The sequence below is a fragment of the Rhinolophus sinicus genome, linkage group LG16 (genome assembly GCF_036562045.2).
Source record: "Rhinolophus sinicus isolate RSC01 linkage group LG16, ASM3656204v1, whole genome shotgun sequence".
NCBI classification, from domain to species: Eukaryota; Metazoa; Chordata; class Mammalia; order Chiroptera; family Rhinolophidae; genus Rhinolophus; species Rhinolophus sinicus.
In genome coordinates this window covers 16,147,358-16,163,779 of record NC_133765.1, presented here as the reverse complement: position 1 = coordinate 16,163,779, position 16,422 = coordinate 16,147,358, and the positions used below count along the sequence as shown (strand labels likewise).

Genomic DNA, 16,422 nt, shown 5'->3' with positions numbered 1-16,422 from the left:
GGCTCCCAGGCCTCCCCCACGAACTCTGCACTTGCTCCTGTGTAATACATCATCTACCCGCCCAGGGCTTTGGGACCCTCTACCACAAGTCGTGACCTCACATCTGCAGCCCCCGCAGGAACCTGAACTCCTCACTGCAAAGGCTTTGTTCCTATCAAAACCCCATCAGCCTCCCAGTCAGAGACAACAAAGCTCCTGTCTGCCTAGGCTGCTGGTGCCCTGGCAGCCCACCCGAGCTCCTCCCAGCGATCACAGCTCCATCTGCTGGTAGCCAATTCTGGAGTCTCTCCCACCCTCCCAGCCTCCTTGCTGTCCCCTCCTGGGGATTTTAGGGGTTTCCTTCATTTCACAGATGAAGACTCAATTTGGGCTCAGAGAGGGCAGAGCCCGAGGGTCAAACAGCCTGGCTCCAGCAGGCTGGGGAGGGAATCCAGGGCACTTTTGTCAGCAGTATTTTAATTACTGGGGGAGGGGCAGGGATGGTTAACGAGGCTCCAGGGATGAGCAGAGCCAGATGCTGGAGGTCCCAGCAGGCCAGGTGATGCAGCAGGAATGAGGGGTCTGAGGGGTTGACAGAGTGCCAAGTTCTCACCTCCCCTGTGCCTTCCAGAGAGACAGGGCGCAATGAATGAATGAACTAAAAAATAGAGGGGACCCAGGCTTCTTTACAATGGCTTGGGGACAGGGCTGTTAGCGAACAGACCCCACAGCATTCCCCAGCCCCAATTTTCTCTCTCTCTCTCTTCTCTCTCTCTCTCATATCTGCATATAGGCTAGGTCCCTGTGGGTCCTAGGGACACAGGTCCCAGGAGTGTCTTGCCATCTCTCCTGGCAAGCCTGGATCCACCCCAGGTCCTCCCTCCCCAATTTGCTGGTGAGGCCCCAGGGCACCCAAAGTCCTAACTAGCCCCTAGGGTGCAGTCAGAACAATAGGCTGGGTGGGGGATACTGGCCTCCAGAGGGGCTCCCAGTGCACTGCGTATGACCCTGCCATGAGCATAGGCAGTGTTGCCTACGTGTGTGAAGGCACCAGGCACCGCGGTGAGAAAGGACGGTGCAGTGGTGAGGGGCTCCCAGAAAGGTGGCAAGGACAGGAAAGGCAGCAGGGATAGCCATAAGGGCCTCAAATGTCAGGCAGAGAGGTGCATGGGCTGCCCTGGGGGTGGGGAGGCCCCAGTGCACCATGGACCCCCAACCCCAGACTCATCCATGTCCTCCTTCATCCAACATCAAGCGTGATTAGCATCACTGAGCACCGTGTGACCCAGCCCTGTGCTCAGGGCCCCTTCTGTGGACCCAGGTGGACAGAGAACAGACAGCCACTTAGACGGTGAGGGGTGCTGTGGGGAAGGGCCTGAGTTACCTGGTTGGCGTGGGGTGGTCAAGGAAGCTGCCCTGAAGAAGTGAGAGGAATGGGATCTTCCAGGCAAATAGAGGTGTGTGTGTGGGGGGAGGAGGGACATTACAGGTGGGAGAACTGGCCTGAGCAAAGGCCTAGACTGGTGGAGAAGGTTGTTGGGTTAGAGGAGGTTAGAAAAGCTGTGGCTACACAGTGTGAGACGGACTGGACTTCCAGTGCCTCCTAAGGGCGGGGCACAGCGGAGAGCAACGGAGACCCCTGAAGAGCTTGAGTGGAAGGTGCCCATGACAAGGATAGTTCCTGCAGGAGTGTGTGGACTGTGGGGGACAGAGTGGGGAGATAACAGTGGCTTGGACTATGGTATGGAAAGAGGTCGCCCTAGCCAGTGAGAAGGCCTGCTGGGTCCATGGCCACACCTACCTTCCCCACTGTGATGGGGACGGTAGCTTCCAGCAGAGGATGTGAGCTGGGTTCCTTACTCCAGTCTGGGCGCCTGGGCTTCTGAACCGTTGCTCCACGTCCAGTCACCTCTGCCCAGAAGCAGGTCCAAGCCCCTTGTTGGGACCCACTGACAGAGCGACCCCACGGGCAAGTCCAGCACCCTCAAGCCTGCAGTTGTTGCCCCCCCCAGGGCCCCCTGGGGCACTACCCTTATGGGTCTCTGCCTTGCCGGGCTTTCCCGGGCCCCAGGCAGGATCCCCAGAGGCCTCGGTCATTCCCAGAGCATCCCAGGGGCCCTCTTGATGTGTCGCCCGGGCCCCAGCGGTCGCTAGGCTGCGGGCTGGGACTCCGGGCAAGGCCAGGCTCTGGCGGCGCTGGCGGTGGTGGTAACTGCGTAGATGGCGGCAGTGCCCGGGCGCCGGTGGGCCCAGGCGCAGAGCGCGTACGGCGCGAGCGAGGCCCTGCGGCGAGGCGCGAGCCGCCGGCGGGATCCCGGGCCACAGTCCAACGGGCCGGGCCCCGAAGAAGCTCGCGCTCCGGGCCGCCTGGCTCGCCTCCGGGACCAGCTCCGGACAGAGTCGGAAGCGCAGGCCGATGAGCCCCGGCTGCTGCGGCTGGTGGAGCGCGCAGGGGCCGCGGCGGAGGCCGGGACCAGGGCGGCGGGCACCGGGGAGCCGGCCGGCGTGCGCAGCCGTAGCTCTGTGTGCTCAGTGTGCGGGGAGCCTTGCGGCGGGGCCACCTATCCGGCGGGCGTCTTGGAGGTGAGCGAGCAGCGGCTGCAGGAGGGCCTGGCGGCCGTTCGCACCGAGTTGGGCGCGGGGCTCCAGGCGCTGCGCGTGGAGCTGCGGGCTGAGCTGGACGCCTTGCGCGCCCTGCTGCCGTCCCCGCCGACGCCGCAGCCCGCCCGCCGTGCTGCGCCCCGAGGCCCTGCCCTGTTGCGGGCGCTCGGCACCATTAACTCCCTGGCTGCGGTCACCAGGCCCACCGACTACGCCTCGGGTGGCCTCACTGACGGCAGTGCGAACCGGGTCCCGGTCCGGAACAACCTCAAGAAGGTGCTGGTGCCGTCCAGGGCCCCGCAGGGCGGCGGGGACTGAGGGCGGCCGCGCTGAGGATGGCTCAAGGCGTAGTGCTGGAGGTGTCGCTGGCTGGAGGGACGAATGGACAGATCTGTCCCCTCGTGGAGCCTGGCTCAGAGACAAAGGGTGCTCTGGGGTGTGGGCGGCCTGAGATGGCATTTGGAGAGTGTGTACAACTCCGCGCAGCTGGCAATCACCTCTGGAGATTGACTCCCGGCTGGAGGAGGCATGGAAACCCTTTTTGGCCTTAGAATTGGGGAAGATTTAGGCCTGGAGTATGTCAGCCTTTGGGAGAGCAGCCGGGAGAGCCCAAGAGCCCGTGGCAGAAGGGACTCCTCTGCGTAGGGCGAGGGAGTTACAGGGAGTTACAGGCAGGGCCTCCATGCACTGGGATAGAGTGTGACCCACACACCATGCAGCAGATACCAGGCACACGTAGGTTGCTGGGACATTGTCACCTGGACACAGTATCACTCAAATCAGTGTCACCCCCGATATACAAATGCATTCCACAGGTCATCAACTGGACAACAGCCTGACTCTGGCCGGCTTTACTCTACTGACAGCCACACCCAGCCTCCCACAGGACAACATGGCCTGGACACAGACACATCTGGTCAGCAGCCACAACTGCACTCTTAGCTTTGCTTTGGACAGTGACACCTAGGACCCTTAGTCCTTCAGTTAGCCTCACTACAGGCAGTCACCGGGACACCAGTGTCTCTCCAGAAATCACCTACACTGAGACTCCATAGCTTAACGGTTTGGTTTCACTAGCTGTCCCTGTAGCCAGGACCCACCCAGCCAGCACAGCCTGCAATGGATCCTGGAACCAGCACACCTCACCTCCTGGCCTCTGGGAAACATCAGCTGGAGTCTTCATTTATTTAATTGCTCACAGTGACCTGGGGTCGGTGCCAGCTCATTTTAGAAATAAAATGTGTAACTTTAGGCTTTAGCATGTGGCGTTTCTAGAACCTGCTGGCTTTTCTTCTTCCATCTGACCAGGGGATTCAGACATAAAGTGTAGGTTTGTGGTAGAGGCGCCTTCTCCCTCTGAGCGGGATCTGAGGGCTCTGGAGGGGGCTCTGGGACTGGCTGTGGTGGGGTACGGTGAGGGTTGCTCAGGGGGCTCCCTACTGCATAGATAGGCACACTTGAAGCCTCTGTGGGGTTAAGGCAGTGGTCCCAGAACCCCCCCACACACACACACACACAACCAGCCACACGAGACCAAGGTCACTCTGTGCGTCGTTTATTGTGGAAACGAGTCTGAGTCTGGATCCTAGGGGCCCTGCCCGAGCAACAGGCTGAGCTCCAGGCCCAGCAGAGCCCCCAGAGCGAGGGCCTGGGGACAGGCAGGGGGCGGGGCTGCGGCTCGGATGGAAGCTCCGCAGGAGGCCCAGACCGTGCGTCCTCCGAGAGGCTGCTGCGGACGGAAGTTCTTGGTGAGCGGCACGAGGCGCGTGCCCGGTTGCCCAGTCTGGGGCACAGTCTGGAATTGGGCCACCTGAGGGTACGGGACAGAGATGGGTCAAGAAGTGGACAGACTGGGGTGTGGGAGGGAGGAGGGCAGCTCGGCCTGGGGGAGGAGTGGCGGCCCCACCTGTGCGCGCCCGATGGGTACCGCATCCTCGAAGACGGTCCAGAGCACCGCGGGCTCGCAGCCGGGCGTGGTCACTGACCCAGAGTAGCGGTAGTAGCGCGAGAGGCCGGAGGGGTCGGGCAGCAGTGAGGCCAGCGGAAAGGTCGCTAGAGGCACCGAGACCCCTGGTAGGGGAGGGAAGCAGGATTGGAACCAGCCTCCTTGGGCCCAGACTCCTCGGCCCCCAACCACTCCCAGCTGGGTGCGACCTACAGCTGCTCACCGCGTGTAGACACGTTCTTCAGGCTGGACACAAGGGCAGAGAAATTGGCGTTGTCAGAGTCCTGCTCCTAGGAGGGGCTCCAAGTGAGGGGCTTTGAAGGGGGAGTCTCCAAAGGGGTCTAGCGGAGACTCTAAGTGGGAAGAGGGTCACCCCCACTGACCCTACAGATCCATCGCTTCCTACTGGCCCCGTCCTCCCACAGAAACTTTAAATCTTATAAACCCTGTAGACTCTCTCACCCCTCCCCACCACTCCACAGGCTCACTCTGCCCCCTCTGTAGGCCCCCACGGACTCCTTTTCTTTTTTTTTTTTTAATTGGGTAACTGTGTGTTTTTTCTAGGACCCATCAGCTCCAAGTCAAGTTGTTGTCCTTCAATCTAGCTGCAGGGGGTGCAGCCCACCATCCCATGCCGGGAATTGAACCGGCAACCTTGTTGTTAAGAGTGCGCACTCTAACCAACTGAGCCATCCGCCCATGCCCCCCACCATGGACCCCTTTTCTGAGAAGCCCACAGAATCACACAGACCCACCCTTCCTCCCTGCCAGGAGTCCCGTGGCCTCTCCCTCACCGCCAACAGCACGGCCAGCACAGCCAGCCCATCGGGGTGACGTAGCGCCTCTCCCATACTCTGGTACCGTGTGTTCATGTGGATTAAGTGCATCTGCGGAGGCACAGACCAGGGGAGGCCTTCAGCTGCCTCCACTGTGCTCCCCTGGCTTTCATGGGGCGCTCCCACCACGCCACCGCATGCCCAAGCCCACCTCCATGGGGCGGCGCTGCCTGTCCAGGCTGTGCTCAGAGCCCGCTTGCCCAGGGCTCCCCCAGTGGAAGTGCAGCTGCAGGGCACGGTAGGCAGGCAGTGGCAGCCCGGCACCCCGCATCTCCAGGCGGCTCTGTGGGCCATTGTCCACACGGAGTAGCACTGAGGGTAAGGGAGCACATGACACCCTCTCTGTTTCCCCCCACCTACCCGCCCTGTGCCGTTAGGGTCCCCCTCAGATCAGTCTGCTCCCTGGCAGGGTCTCCCTGGAAAGAGGACACACTTAGTGTCCAGGCCCCTCTGCTGGCCAGCAGGGTGGGACTCCACAGACTACGGGGGAAATTCCCACCCTGCATGGAGTCCTGACCCACCACAGCTGTATGTGATTGTGAGTGGCTGTGACTACTTCTGGGGCGTCCTGGTGCCTGACTCCTGGTTCTCAGGGACAATGACTTATGGCTATTGGCAGGGGGTCGTGACCTCTGTTGGGGGATGTGTTGAACGATGTGTGTGGAGGTTCCTGTGCTATTTGTGGAGATATTGATTCCTGTGTGTGTGTTTGCGGGGAGGGGTTCCCATCCTTGTGTAGAGGTACTTAACCCATTATGTGGTTTCTGACCTCTGTGTGGCGGGTCCTTGACCCATGTATGGAGTCTCATCTCCTGTATGGGGTCCTGATCTGTGTGTGTGTGTGTGTGGAGGGGGTAGAGCCCACTCCCTGCAGAGGGTTCCTACCCCTGTCTGAGGGGGTTCCTGACCCCAGGGTGCTGACCTGTATGGCCATCATTCTCTAGGGTCCATGAGCCTGGAGGTGCTGAGTTGTAACCTTGGAAGATGAAGGGTCCAAGGGTGGGGTCCCGCTGGACCAGCTGAAGGTCAATGTTGATGGGGGACTGGGCTGGACCTCCACAGGCAGGGGACAGCTCCTTCCAGTGGGTGGGGCCTGAGGGCACAAGATGTGGGTCTGTAGGGGGTTAGGGAGGCAACTTGGGGGTACATTGAGGAAGGTGGCCCCTCCTCCCCCCACCCCCCACATATCCGGAGAATAGCCCAGTTCTCCTCCCAACATGGACAGGTCACAACTGTCACCGCCCCTAACCTGGCCTGGCCACAATGTTTGCAACGGTCTCACACAGGCAGGTGCCACCTGACGAACAGTCACCTGCAGGCAGACTGCCCCACAGAGAACAAGAGTGGAAAGATCTCCAGGTACGTGGGGACATCCCCATACTTGAGAACTCCACCTCCTGCTCACATGTGGGCTGGCCACACGCCAGGCTTACAGGGCCCGCTGAGACGAGCAGCTGGGCCCCCAGGAGGACTGGAGACCACAACAGCCATGGACATGGACACACACCAAGAGGGACAGTCACATACATGCTGCCTGGTGCCTGGTCACTGTGGCCTAGGACTACGTACAGAAACCCACAGAAACCACAGAGGCACGAGTCAGACTGCCTTTTGGTCATGTCTGTACCAGTCTAGTGGCCACAGGAAACAGGCCAATCCCACAGAGCTTCCCACAACACGCTGAACTCACCACACTTTGGGTCCTGGGAGTCATAGCACCAGGTGCCTGCAGGACAGTGGGCAGGGGACTGAGCTGAGCGACGGCCATCTGGACCGCCTCCCAGCTCCTTCCCAGACAGGGTCCAAGAATGGAAGCCCACGGTTTAGGTCGGGGGGGCGGGGGCTGTGCAGACCATGCTCTCCTGTGGCCCCAACCTCAGTATCTCCTCCCCCAAAGAAACTCCCCAGTACCAGGACCTCAGGAAAAGATGGGGTGGGGGGCGTGGGGAGGGGAAAGCAGTGGCAGAGTCTTGGTGCTCACCTTCTGAGTCTGCAGCCACCACCAGCCTCATGGTGAGGAAGGCGAGTGTGAAGCCAGGTGACAGCATGGTGTGTCTGGGGACTGCCCCTGGGCCAGGGGGGAATGGCGTGGCTAGGAAGGAAGGGCTGGAAACTGTGGAGGCCGGTGCTGTGAGGCTGCTATATACTTGTTAGCGGGGTGGGCTAGAGGCGTGGCTGCACTCTGTGGGCTCTGGGAAATAATGGTAGGAGGGGCGGTGCCCAGGCAGGGCCACCAGCCAGGGACCAGGGAGTTCTAGGCTCAGCAGGCTCTGATCCCAGGGCTGTGTGCCAGCAACAATCTCCGGAATTTCCTGGAGCTAAACGCTTTACATGGATCTTCTCATTAATCCTTCCTGGAAGGGAAGCTATAAAGATGTCCATTTACAGATGAGGAAACGGAGGCTGGGGACCAGGTGTGACATGCCAAGGCCACCAGCAAGGATGGAAATTCAAGGGGGAAGGCCCCTTGGATCTCAGTGTCCTTGACTTGAGGGGCTGGGGTGGGTAGGGCATAGGAGGGGGGTCTTCCCCCTCCTCTGTGGGCGTGGGACCCCACCAAGACAACACATCCTCCTGCAGGCACCCCCTGCTGAGTGTGAGATGGAGCCCTGCTTCTGGCCACCCCTTTGGATGACCACCCCAACGGGTCTCCGGGAAGTGCAGCCCCACCCCCTTCCCGCAGCCCAGCTGGGGACTCGGTTTCTTCAGCAGCCCCGGAGCAGATCCCAGGCGGGAGCCAAGCCTCATTTCCCCCCCTGGAAAGTGGGGCTCTGATTTCTCTGCCTCTCAGTGCGGCCGCCAGGAGAGAAGGCGGCACTGTCTGGAAAGAGCTCTGCACCAGTGCGGGTGTGAGCCCTGGCAGGTTGAGTGCATGGAGTTGGGGGGTACCCCTGGCACTAGCACCTCTTTACAGTCTCCAAAGGGCTGGGCTTTTCCCACACTGGGGAAGGGGGGCGGCCCTACCCAGCCCCAGGGCACTGTCCGTGGTGCTGACAACACCCAGGGTGCACAGGGACAGCCCACCGCCCTACCGATGTGTTCAGGAATGAGGGGCCGCCTCCTTGAAGCTCTCATCCCTGCCAAAGGAACCACTGGGACCTTTCCTGACCCTGAGCCTTCCTTCTCCCAACTGGCCAGAAGGCTGGATTAGGAAGGCGAGCAGGAGGACCCACCAAGGCTGAGTCCCTGGGGTGCCCTCTTATCCTCAAATCACCTTCCTGGAAATTAAAGGAACCACTGAATGAGAACAGAAGGGACAGAGGGGTCTCAGAGCCCAAGCTTGCTCCTGGCTTCCATAGGTGGCCTAACTCCCGCCCACCCATCTCCTCACCCGTACCTCAGCCCCAACTTGGCTGGAGACTCCCAGCCCAGCCTGGGTCACACCAAAGACAGACCAAGTCTCGTCCAGAACACAAATTTATTTGGCATTTGGATGAAATGGTTCTCACAGCATCTTAAGGATTAGTGCCAACCCAACCAAAAATAAACCCAAACTAAAAACCCTTAGTGAAAGGAAAACATAAAAAACAGGCATTGAGACAATGTACAGATTCAACTCCCACCTCCACCAGGAAGGTCAGCTCCTGGGGAGGAGGCCCCGCCCAAGAGCTTGGCCTATCCCTCCGGGGGCTTAGGGGGCTCAGTGTACGTGGGGCAGGGGCATGCCTCTCACAGGAGCACAATCAGATTTTACAGAAGGCGGCGACTGGATGGGAGGCTGAGGACAGCTGGGCAGACCCAGCTTTCCCCTCTCTCCTATCACACCGCCCTCCAGCAGAGCTCAGCTCCCGAGGCACCAACTCCTAGAGACACAGTGCGCAGCAAGCAGCCTTCTGCCCAACCTAAGGATGCCAGTGGGCTGTACACCCTTGGACAGAACCGGCCAGTCCAGAAGCAGGCCCCTCTGTAGCCTCCATGGTCTGCCTGCCTCAGGTCACCCTCTCCTCAGTGCCTCCTGCAGCCTGCCCTTCAGACCCCGTCTCATGCCAGGCACTCTGCTCTGTACACATGGTTCTGAGGCCTAGGCCAGACACACTGGGGTTGGGAGGGACCCTGAGCTATGGGGGCCAGACCCTGTGGGGCTGTGGGGGCAGTCATTCCAGAGCAGACCCACTCAGGTTCCTTCCCCTTCGGAACAATGCCTGTGACTGCTGCTCTGGAACTCAGCTGCTCTGTGCCCAGCACATGCTGGAGGCATCACACGCTTCCTGCGTTGTCTTTAGCAGTCAGCGGGGGGCACATATGCCCAGGACACCATTCTCAAAGAAGTATCAGCCCTTTGGCAAAGGGGGCCTCCTGCGGGCTGAGCCAGGGACAGGCAGTTCAGTGACAAAACTCACACCTCCAGCCAGCTCTGTGGAGCAACTCAGGAATCTCATTCCGTACTGGAAGGATGATACGTGTTTCTAAACAGTGTGTGAGAACACGCCCAGAACTGGACTGTGCCACCAAGGTCTGTCACCACAAAGCAGCACGGGAGGGCCCACCTTTACGTCAGCCCTCCCCCTGCTGTATGCTGGTCTGGAAAGGCTGCAAGGGGGACCAGGAGCAGGGCTTCGCACTCTCAGATAAGAGGCAGAGGCGCAGACCCAGACATGCCTCAGTGCCACCCAAGAGGCCATGGCCAGCACAGGAAAGCGAGGCACGAGTTCCCAGGTACTGCCACCACGTGCAAACACTTGGACACATATGTACACACACACAGACACACACGCACACAAAAAAAGATCCAGACATTCAACGTAGAAAAGATATGGATGTGCTGAAAATCGCACAGAACCCGCAATCTCCAAACCTCAGAAATGCTAAAAGCCCCATGTCAGGAGATAAGACCACTGCCCAGGAGCAGGGAACAGGCTCCCCCTGTCAAAAGGCCCTCGGGCAGGGAACCCAGCATCCTGTGCAGCCGAGGACAGGAAGGTGGCATGCAGCCACCGGGCACTCGGTGCTAGTGGTGGCGGTGGCGTGCAAGAAGTGGACTCTAGGAGATGGACACAGCCCGGGATGTTAACTTCAGCCACCCCTCCCCCCAAAGAAACAACCCTTTATGGCACAAATAAGGTGGGGGTGTGGGCAGGCCAGGTCTGGGGGCAAATTCAACAGGAGGGGGGCTCCAGAGGGTAACAGATAGGAGCCAGCTTAGCCCTCAAGCCCCAGCGGAGGGTCCAGGGCCAGGGCACCCATGCATGGCTAAGGACCTCAAACCCACTCCAGAGCTGCCTCCTGGGAGAGCCATGCACAGCAATGCTGGGGAGAAATCCGACAGGGTGGGGCCAGGGCCTCCTGGCACAGAACTGGGCTTTGCAGAGCCCAGCTGGAAAGACAGTGAAGAGTTCAACCTCCTTCCAAGCTCCCCTTTTCAGGGCGTTGGGCACCAGAGCCCCAGGCCTGCTCCCAGCCTGGGGCAGGGTCACCCTCGATGTTCATAGCTGGCCCTGTGGGGGACGACCCCCAGAGTAAGCACTGTTACAACCTCCAGACACATTGCCCAGACAATCCTAACAGTCCACAAGTACCCCGGCACCTGGAAGTGCCCTCCTGAACAGTGGGCAGTGAGGTGTGCCCTGGCAGCCGGGGCTCGGTCACTGGGCGGCAGACTCCTCTGGACGGCGTGCTGCAGTGAGCAAGCCCACCAAGGTCAGGGATGATTTGGTCCCCACCCAGGCCCCCAGTGCCTGCTTTGTTCCCTACTTCTAAAATGTGTGGTTTGAACAATCTTTGTTATTCTTCTGCCATTTAAAAAGAAAAAGTGACCCAGAGCTATGCATGTTTTTGAAGCCCTCAAGAGACTCGGTGCAGTTGCTCGCTCCCTCAGGAGGTTGGTGCAGTCTCTACACGCATGTGCACACCTTCGTGGGGTGTGCGGCAGTGCAGCTGGGTCCAAGCTCTCGCAGGAGCCCTTCAAGTCTCCATGGGGATCAAAGTTTTCTTGACAACAGACAGGCGCTCCCTGCCCCTCAGGGCCACGGGCTGGGCATCCTCTACACCACGGTATTGAGGGAACTGCGGCTGTGGCGGCCATTCCCTGGCAGCGCCTCTGTGGCTGCGGTGCTCCCGCTCTGAGTGGGGTCAGGGGGCACAAGCAGGGCGCTACTGCTGTCCGCTGAGTCTTCCAGATCTGCCAGGGAGGCCCCCGTGGTGGGCAGAGGCTGCTCCAGGCGCCGGGGCGATGCACCTTCACTGTCACCATCCCCGGGGGATGGCGGGCCAGTCTCTGCTGGCTCAAAGGCATCGTCTGCAGGAAGAGACAGGGGAGTCAGCAGGGCAGTAGGCCTGGCATAGGGACAGAACCCGGGGGCACTCTTCGTGCCTGAATGTTCCCACCACTGCTGGGTCTCTGCCGTGCTCAACCCTTACCCTCACCATGGTGGCGCGCTGCTGTGGTGCAAGGGGCAGGTGGACAGCCATGAACAAGCCCTGGTGTGTTGTGGGGGAGACATGCTCTGACAGTCAGCAGAACAAAGGGAACCGGGGGAGGGGGGAACTCTCAGACTCAGTGGGGGTCAAAGCAGGGCTCACATGGTGTCAGGCAGTTATTGGGCTGTGGGGGAGGTGGAACAGTGTTCACAGCCCCAGACCAGGAGCTGCAGCTGAGATACGGGAATGAGAACATGAGCGCACAGGAGCTGGGGCCAGAGCAGGGAGCCCTGCCAACTGCGCAGGGGTCTGCAGAGTTCAGGTCTGACAGAGGCTGTGTGGCAGCCGCGTCCTTCCGTGTACCTGCTCCTTATCACCACAGGCTCCCCTTCAGCTCAGGGCCCGGGCCCGGAATGTCCCCCTCCCCTGGCCTATTTCCCAATGCCCAGCAGTCCTGCCTTCCTCCCCGGGACGATTTGCTTCTCTGCAGTCTGGTTTATGGAGGCACCAGGCCCCATAGTCCCCCAGCAGCAACCCTGGCAGGAAGCTCATTCTACCCTGGCCCCCTTGACAGCAGATGGTGACAATCTGTTCCGAGGGCCAGGGTCAAATCCAAATCTCTCCTGCCCACACAGACCACACAGGACTGGTAGGAGATAACCAAATGAACAGACAGGACCAAGCGTCATCACGCCATCCTGCTGCACTGTGTGGGCATGTAAGGAGCCAGCTGTCTCGGGGAGGGGCACAGCCTGCGATGTATGGCAGAGGTGTGTGTGTGTGCTACAGGGTGCAACACAGAGTGGAAACGGGGAGACACCTGCACTGCACACCAGGGACAGGGACAAGCCAGGCAACGGGTGAGGCACCTGAAATTCCTTTGCTGCACAGCCCTGGGAGGAACAGACTCAAGAAATCAGCCCAGCATCACAGAACCCATGTCACAAAGCTGCCTTAGGACACGAGGGAATGTCACGATGGCATCTTTTCAGCTCACCACACATGCACACACAGCTGGCTCTGGGCCAGCCCTGTCCCGACTGTCAGCGCCCAGTTCCCCAGCTTTCCATAGAGCTTGGCTAACCACTGCCAGCAGTCACTTGCAGGTGCAACCCTGAAAAGTCTGCCCACCTACAGGTGGCAGTTGCACATTAAAGGGAAAACCAGAGAGAACAGAAGGCTGGGAAGACGTGGGGTTCACAGCCCTGTGCACTGGGGGGCCCCCTGGGCCTCGCCCCACAGGCAGGGTGGTTGGGGACAGGCTGCTCCCTCTCCCTGTGGGGGAAGCACCTGTAGGGTCGTAGAACACGCTGTCGGGGTTGATGGAGGCCTCATAGGGCGGAGGCGGGTCATCAGGCTGGTCGATGTCTGGGTACTTGTACGCAGTGTAGGGGGGCGGAGGGTCATGGAAATGGAAAGTCCCGCCTTCTCCATCGTCAGAAAGGTGCAGCGGCGTGAGGCCCGTGCCAAAGCCGTCTGGGCCGTAGTCAAAGCCGGGGATCCTCCGGCCGAGGTTGAAGTGGTGCACTGGGCAATCAGAGTGAGAAACTAGCAAAAGCGCCATGTTACTTGCAGACACCGTGCTCAGCTCCTGAGCGCCGCCCCCCGCCCAGCCCAGGGCGCTGGACATTCCAACTCTCAGCTGTGCCCAGCTGCTCACCTGTCAGCCCCATCAGGTGCCCACAGGGGAGACCTGGAACGCGTTCAGGCCCCATCCGTCAGTCCATCCTGCCCCTCACCCATGTACAACCACGACAGCCTGCTACTTCTGCTGCCAGCCCTTGCCACATCCCTCCAGCTCTAACGTGTTTCTGGGTGTCTAACCCACGAGTGTCTTGGAGTTCTGCCCACCCTGCAGCTCAGTGAAAATTGAGGAGGGTCTTGGGAAGAACCAGGCTGGCTCACAGTGACGCGGGGGCCTTCAGACCTGACCTGGGCTTTCTGGGAGGCACCGAGGCCGCTACCCAGAGCCAGCGCAGCCCCTCAGTGTTCTTCCTATCTCGATTCTGAATCCTCCCCTGCCTGCTTGCACCTGTCCTGCCCAGCCCCCCATGGGACGGGGAAGTCCTGACTTGCTCACTGAGACGGGTGATTTCAGAAGCTCTACCGGGGGCGTGGACCGCTGCAGGCAAATTGGACTGAGGAGGATGAGCCCTACTCTCAAGGCTGCCTAGGGGCCACGGGCATCTGCTGCTCCTTTTCCTGGCAGGAGGCCCAGGGTCAGCTGGCACTGCAGGTGTACCCTCCCTCCACATGCCCGTGGTCTGATTTCGGGTCCCTCGGAAAGCTCCTCCAGTGCCCCAGGTGTGTGCTCAGCCCAGGAGTAGGCGGGTGGGTGGGGCAGGGGTGCTCGGGAGCCATGCTGGGCACATGCCTGGGCACACACCCTCCATCATGTCCTCCCTTCCTGCTTCCTGTGCCCCCACTGCCCCTGGGGGCACACCCCGGGGCCAGCCTGCACTGTGGCCATCGTAGGCAGGGCCTGGAGCACTCACGGTTTGCTCCAATCAGGGACTCGATGCGCTCCCGGCGCCTTTGGCGCAGCCGGTGGACCATGAAAAGCAGCAGGGACAAGATGAGGAAGGAGGAGATGCAACTAACGATCAGACGCATCCCACTGGCCATGGAGTCGAACAGGCTGTTCCCATCTGTTTGTGGAGAAGGAAGGAAACCCGCCGCCCTCAGAAAAGGAGGCCTTGACCTAGATGCTGTGCTATGAGAAGGCCGTGGCCTTCGACCACCGTATAACTGTGGACAAGGCAACCCGCTTCCCAACTCCATCTGAGGACAGACGGCAGAAACGAAATAGCTCAAATTCAAGAATGCTGTGATGACACCACAGGAGAGAAGCAGAGCAAGGGCCAGGAAAAATCTTTTAATATGACACGGGTGATGCACCCCTCCCCCTGCTTCACACATTATGGGGGCCCCATCTTCCTGGTCAGAGGCCACCTGGCCTCCCCCTGGATCGTCTGTGCTGGGTGACTTGGCACCTTCCTTCAAGAGCTGAGGGTGTCAGATGCCTGCTGTATGAAAGTGCCCAGAACTGCCAATGAGCAAGGAAGCTGTCTTCTTCCAGGATTGGCATTTCTGAGAGCAAGCGAGAGCCACTCTGTAGGCCCAGGGAGACGCGGCGACCCCTGCAGAGGCCATGCACCCTCCGTCCTTCTCAACAAGGCATTTCTGAGTGTCCAGGAGACAAACTGAGAACGTGTCAACGTCTCTGTCCTCACTGGGCTTCCACGCATGTGAGTAACGTCATACATGATTCTAAATTACGTGAAGTGCCCCAACACGACGGAGCAGGGTAACAGGATCAAAGGTGAAGAGCTGAAGTTCTGTGAGGCAGTGGCAGGGAAGGCCTTCCCACAGAGGACACGGAGAAACGGCTCGGTCGGGGCTGCGTCTCCGTGTTTTATTCTCATGTGACAGAAAGCCACTGGGGGTTTGGAGGGGGGAGTGACAGCTCCTGAGGGGTCTGGATCGGGAAGTACCACACAGCAGACGGGCTGCAGGAGTATGGGAGTGTCGGAGAACAGTGAGCAGGTGCCTGCAGTACCCAGGGGAGGAAATGACAGAGGCCTGGACTGGGAGGAGTGACAAAGCTGAGAAATGACAGCAGGATCCATTCTGCACTTGCATTTACATGATTCACTGCTGGGCCAGGAGTGGCTGCAGTGAGCAGCAACAGCTGGGGAAGGACGCTCAGGTCAGGGCCTGGTTTTACAAATGAGAGTCAACCATAGCTGTGAACGAGCCTATCTCCTCAATCTTTAAATCATGGCAGAGAAAACACCCCTCCCCGTCTGAAAGCAGGCCTGGGCACACACGGGAAGGTGAGTACTCACACTCACACACTGACCTTCACTGAATGGCACAGAGCACCAGGCCCCAGAAGCACCCCACCGATGCCACAGCCTGGCCACACCTCTGCTGGTGAGTGTGGGGGTGAGGCGCCATGGGGCTGTCTGCTCTGCTCGCCCAGAACACTGTCTCTGTCAATCTTCCCTGGAGGCCCCTATGCTGCCGTCCTCCACCCATCCCTACTGCTGGGGTGGGAGCCCCTGGAAGCCACAGCCGGAGATTGACAAAAGGTGCCCAACAGGACTGTGCCTCTGGCGCCGCCCCGATTTCTCACCACAACCCTCCAAGGGAGGACTGTCCCTCTACAGAGGGAACTAAGGCTCAGCAGAGCCATGTGACTGGCCCCGGTTCAGACCTAGGCTCCACCAGGGCGCTCCCAGAACCCTCCTCAGCACCCAGCAGTGCTCACCTTTGGGGACTGGGGTCACCTGGAGCCCCACAGGTAATCAGGGGAGGAGGAGGAGGAGGATGTGGCCTCCGCTGGGGCCTCAGAGTCCATTTACAGCCCCCGTCTTCCCCTTGCCTGTCAGTGGCTGTCCTAATTCTTGACCTCCCCACACCCCACTTCTGCCAACCGTCTCTTGGTGGGGAGCCCAGGGGTATCATATCATGTGCCTAGCATTGCCAAAGGCTCGACTTTGGCACTCATATCTTGAGGGAGCGGGAGGAGGGACACACAGGAGCAAGTCCTCATACAGGGATGACCCTGACATGCTGGTGACCTGCTCACCCTGCTCATCTCTACCCTGGTCCAGTCTCCACCCCAGTGAGGCTGGGCAGGCTGAACCCGCATCCCTGCTGTTGGCCAGCTCCGTGGTGGAGGCCCTGGTGTTCCACGGC

At 60.1% G+C, this 16,422-nt stretch overlaps 3 protein-coding genes across 9 annotated transcripts in view; 1 reads left to right on the top strand and 2 right to left on the bottom strand.

The window, feature by feature from the left end:
- Positions 1-1,845: 1,845 nt before the first annotated feature.
- On the top strand, positions 1,846-3,954 carry FAM246C (family with sequence similarity 246 member C). The gene has a single exon (XM_074321217.1). It carries the CDS (start codon positions 2,200-2,202, stop codon positions 2,896-2,898), a length of 699 nt encoding a protein of 232 aa, XP_074177318.1. The 5' UTR covers positions 1,846-2,199; the 3' UTR covers positions 2,899-3,954.
- Positions 3,955-4,119: 165 nt separating this feature from the next.
- On the bottom strand, positions 4,120-7,696 carry LOC109433686 (carbonic anhydrase 15). 4 transcript variants are annotated; one of them, XM_074321684.1, is made up of 8 exons: positions 7,343-7,696; positions 7,052-7,087; positions 6,284-6,475; positions 5,513-5,673; positions 5,281-5,412; positions 4,749-4,815; positions 4,487-4,650; positions 4,120-4,390 (listed from the first exon to the last, which is right to left on the bottom strand). In XM_074321684.1, the coding sequence occupies exons 1-8, from the start codon at positions 7,407-7,409 to the stop codon at positions 4,166-4,168; spliced, it is 1,044 nt and encodes a 347-aa protein (XP_074177785.1). In that variant the 5' UTR covers positions 7,410-7,696; the 3' UTR covers positions 4,120-4,165. The 4 variants fall into 4 exon arrangements, with proteins under 4 accessions (XP_074177785.1, XP_074177787.1, XP_074177786.1 ...); XM_074321686.1 differs by having other exon boundaries at positions 4,749-4,809; positions 5,320-5,412; positions 7,343-7,695; XM_074321685.1 differs by having other exon boundaries at positions 5,320-5,412; positions 7,343-7,688.
- A 1,064-nt stretch (positions 7,697-8,760) lies between these two features.
- Positions 8,761-16,422, bottom strand: part of DGCR2 (DiGeorge syndrome critical region gene 2) — a 79,119-nt gene continuing 71,457 nt past the window's right edge. For all 4 annotated transcript variants that reach the window (XM_074321681.1, XM_019710130.2, XM_074321682.1 and 1 more), the window contains 3 exons: positions 14,214-14,366; positions 13,009-13,245; positions 8,761-11,596 (listed from right to left, as the gene is read on the bottom strand). In XM_074321681.1, coding sequence (XP_074177782.1) covers positions 11,343-11,596; positions 13,009-13,245; positions 14,214-14,366 — 644 coding nt within the window. In that variant the 3' untranslated portion in view covers positions 8,761-11,342. The remainder of the gene's footprint in view (positions 11,597-13,008; positions 13,246-14,213; positions 14,367-16,422) is intronic.